Source organism: Morone saxatilis, unplaced genomic scaffold (assembly GCF_004916995.1).
Source record: "Morone saxatilis isolate NCDOM2014 unplaced genomic scaffold, NCSU_SB_2.0 Contig10, whole genome shotgun sequence".
Taxonomy (NCBI): Eukaryota; Metazoa; Chordata; class Actinopteri; family Moronidae; genus Morone; species Morone saxatilis.
In genome coordinates, this window is record NW_023339652.1 from 12,462,920 (window position 1) to 12,467,128 (window position 4,209).

At 37.9% G+C, this 4,209-nt stretch overlaps 1 protein-coding gene and 1 long non-coding RNA gene across 3 annotated transcripts in view; one reads left to right on the forward strand and one right to left on the reverse strand.

The window, feature by feature from the left end:
- LOC118341354 overlaps nucleotides 1-4,209 on the reverse strand; it is an 8,572-nt gene that overhangs the window by 1,296 nt on the left and 3,067 nt on the right. The window contains exon 2 of one of the 2 annotated variants that reach the window (XR_004797425.1): nucleotides 1,410-1,611. The exons of the other annotated variant lie outside the window; for it this stretch is intronic. This is a non-coding gene — a long non-coding RNA (uncharacterized LOC118341354). The remainder of the gene's footprint in view (nucleotides 1-1,409; nucleotides 1,612-4,209) is intronic. 2 annotated transcript variants of the gene reach the window in all.
- The window catches only part of il17rel (interleukin 17 receptor E-like), a 13,954-nt gene that overhangs the window by 1,160 nt on the left and 8,585 nt on the right, over nucleotides 1-4,209 (forward strand). The window contains exons 2-4 of the mRNA XM_035679596.1: nucleotides 1,604-1,631; nucleotides 2,381-2,530; nucleotides 3,986-4,092. Of these exons, the coding sequence (XP_035535489.1) occupies nucleotides 1,604-1,631; nucleotides 2,381-2,530; nucleotides 3,986-4,092 (285 nt within the window). The remainder of the gene's footprint in view (nucleotides 1-1,603; nucleotides 1,632-2,380; nucleotides 2,531-3,985; nucleotides 4,093-4,209) is intronic.

Consider the following 4,209-nt stretch of genomic DNA (forward strand, 5'->3'; position numbering starts at 1 on the left):
CAACAGCAACAGATAACACAACAGATAACACCAAAAAAAGACATATACAATATGTATATTAACTATTTAAAAACTCTCTTAGCTGAAAAAGGCATTGTCACAAAGCTGAAAACAGGGCAGTTTTTCTCATGACCTTTTAGAGATGTGTGCTTCTCACTGTTAAAATGAATATAACCATAAACAACTACAGCAGTAAAATGCAACAGACACATGAATGCAGCAGTAATATTAATCAAAAGACATCATATATAATAATAAAACACTGACAGGGAACATTTTACAGCACAATGGGTACTGTATATAGTTTTTTGCTGATCATTCTTACATAGTTTTACTTATAGGATTTAAATGCAGGACTTTTACTTTACTTATATAGTATTTTCACAGTGTGCTATTGGTACTTAAAGCCCCAACAAGGAACTGTCATTTTATGTTGATTCTGGCACCCCATGTGGACAGTAGCGGATAGTGTTTTAAACACCTTGTTAAAACAACCCGCCAAATCTGAACCAGTGCCAAACATAATAAATAACTAGTTAGAAATATCCAATCTTCTGGTGATAGTCTTGTTTGCTTAGATCATACAGGGGCATTGGTATTAAATGTGACTGTTTCATAACCAGTTTAAAACTCCTTGTAGTATGTTACCATTTGAAAACTGAACACATTCTGATTTTAGCTGTCTTTTTTTTCTGTGTTGCAAGTATACAATAAAGACACCATTCTTTCTCACTTACAAGTTTCTACAGGTATATGAAGTAAAAAAAATATACAAAAGCAAGGTCTTGTTGTAGCAGCTGACAACCTCCCAAAAAACCCAACTTTTTTTTTCCAGATATCTGTTATCAGTTTGAAATTCAGATGTGTGTTGACTTTCAAAACATCATTAATATCGATCAAGTAATGTGAATTACCACATATACTGCTGTGAGATTCTAGATATTGTTATATGATACCTCAGAACAGTAAAGTTTTGTTCAGAAAAACAACTGAGAAATCCTGAAGGATCTGGTGATAAATGACTCCTCCACATCATACAAGTGAAAACATACTCTATTGCTTTAACTCATTACTGGATTCAGAAATAGCAGAGCTCTGAATATCTGGGATAGTTTCTCAGGGCCTATGCTTGATGAATTAACAAAGATGTTTTGGATTAAGTTTTGGAAGATGATGATCATAGGCAAATTGACTTTGGCAATGGATGCTTTTGCATAATTTGCGTATTCATAACAGTTTATTTAACGTCATATAAGTTTAGCAAAGGCTCTTGTTGCAACTGTCTAATAACAGCACACAAAGGCTAATTGATTATTATTAGGCAGATTTACCCTTTGCATTTGGTTGCATGGACCACCACATTGGACCATAACAAACTGCAGCAGAAAATACAACCAGCCTGGTTTTACCTGAAGGAGCAATGACGATGTAAAAAGCTCCTTATTGTGCGGGAATTTCCTGTTTTGGTGGTAGAGGTGCTACCTTTGTTCTCTTTGTTAAGAATTACTTTATTAATGCTGCTCCCGCTCAGAAAGATTCACAGAAAAGACTTAACACCCTGTTTCACTTGAGTGCTTCTTTTTCCCCTCTTCTCTTCTTGCAGGGCCTTCACTGCAAGACAAAGCCAGGGTGTGAGTATAGACACGCATGGTTGCTACACCACATCTGCATTCATGCATGCACACAGGACATCATTTTGCACAATAACTCACCTAACACTGTGTTTTGCTCCCAATATTGTCCACATTTAATATCTTTGTACTTTAATGTTATTTTGCCAAAGAAACTCTATTCAGTGTACAGAATTGCATGTTTGAAAAATTATATTATGATGTCACATGGCACTAAAACCTCTAACTAAACACACATAAATCACTTAAAAAGTGCCCCACCTATCATTAGGTATAATAAACTTTTAAATGCATAACTTCCTGACAAGTTATAAAAATAAATACTATTTTTATTCCAACCCTGCCATCCACTGCATCTCTGACAGGTGTGTGGATGTCAGATAACATCATTTAATTATACTCACTGTGGTATAAAATTCTTGAACATGTGTATTCAAAGATAAAAAAGTATGCAAAGATGAATCACAAAGCTGCACTTGACAGACAATGATGGAGGAAATACCTTAGTCTTTTTTTCTCTCTGTAAATAATACAGGCTTGGGCACATTTGGGCTGTTGACATGGTAGCACACACCCACTGTGATAACTTGCACTGAACTTAAACACAAATGTTTATTGGGAGTATGAGTACACCCATCTGGATCACAGTGAAAGGTGTCTGGCAGTCTTTAAAGAATGGTCTGTCATCAGTGTCAGTATGTGCCCGGAAAGGTAATGTGTAATGTGTATTGTTTTCTGGCCCTGTGTAGATTTGTTTCCTCCTCCATGTCATCACCCTGCTGAAGGTCTCAATACTTCCTCTGTGTTCCACAACATCAGCCTCTCCACAGTCATGAGGTGTGAGGGGAGGCAGAAATGCTCACTACACCTCAGAATCAAAACCAAGTTGCAACTTACTGGTATGTAAATGTGATTTACCGGATACTTTTATTAAAAATGCTATTAACTTGCCACTGAGTAGAGCCCTGGACTGTTTTCTTAATCCCACTCCTGCTGGATGTCTCACCATTACCGCCCTCTCCCGCTATTTATGTCTCCCACTTTTGTCCGCACCTGTAAACATTCTGACCATTCGCGCCCACAAAGTAGAGATTTTGTGTCTTCTCGCAGGTGAAGACTCATTATTTTACTGTGTCATTAACAACTGAAGCATTTCTCCAAATGTCAGACTTGCTGTTGTTCTGGTTGGCACCAGCAAAGTCAAAACCGCTCACTCCTTCAGGTTTTGCCATTGCATCTCTATCTCAATACAGTCCTTTACCAATATCCTTTGATTAGCCATTAACATGTAACATGTTACAGTAATGTGATTACTTTTCTCAGTCTAAAGGATTCAAATTTGAAATGTGGTAATTACATTGCTGTTGGGGGTTTGGGAAAGTGGTTAGTCTGCAGCGAACCAAAGAGGAGAAACGTGCCCTGTGGTAAGTCCACAACTGTTCAATTTGAATGTTGTGTCTTAGCTTGTTTGTTAGTGTTAGTTACTGAGAAGCCAGGAATCAGTTGGGTCTTGCTGAGTTAGCTATTGATGATCAGTAAACACCTCCAAACCGTACACTGGCAGATTATTTGACCACAGTGTGTGGTGGGATGGAAGTTGTTTAAAGGCACCTTTAATGGAGCGGCTCTAAGTAACGACAATAATGTAACACATTCGTTTTTATTTTATGTGTAATATGTAATGAGTGATTGATTAAAATTGAAGTAAGTAGCAAGTAACATTACCAACACTGCCCAGTAGTAGGATCAAAAAACATATTAGCGGTATCAACGCACACCGCTACCCTAGCCCACACCAAAGGTCTGAACTCTGTGTGTTATGGTCAAATCTACCCCACAGATCTGAACTCTGTCGACATGAGGAAGTTTCAGTTGCTACTCTTTGGTTGTAGTCATGGCAACATGTGACTAGTCATGGATAGAGATGGTTATCACTGATTACGCATGTAAAAGTGTACATATTAACAGTAAAGAAAATGTCATTCATAAAAAAAAAAAAACACTTTCCATTATCAAACTTCTGCTTTTGCATAATGAATATGTCAATTGATGTGTTCTGTTCCTGATTCACGCTGCATGCAACGCATGCTCTTATAAGGTAACTTATCTAACCTAACCTTTTTCCGGATTACATCCCTATCTGGGCTGGAGTGGGGAAATCCCTGTGATCCCATTTGAGTCCACTCAATAAAATAATAAATTGTGACACACACTGTTCCTTCCTGTATGACAGTAACATAATGCAGACTCATAGTGAGACGGTTTTTTAAATGGTTAACCAACAGTTTGACAACTGTGCTGCAGGTCTTCAGGCCATCTTATGGCTCCTTACTTTGACATTATTTTTTCCCCAGAGTCCATCCTTGGTGTGTCCATGTGCACTGCCACTGCAGGGATGATGGCAAACTGCCGAGTCTTTAGCTTCACAAGAACGTCAAGAGAAAGAATGTCTGGACTGCAGGTACTGGTAACAACATCCCTGGCATCACTGGACATTTAGTTGCGCAGCAAGCAAATGCATAGAAAATATGAGAGTTTAACTGATAAAACTACATTGCCTAACCATCAGATTTATAAT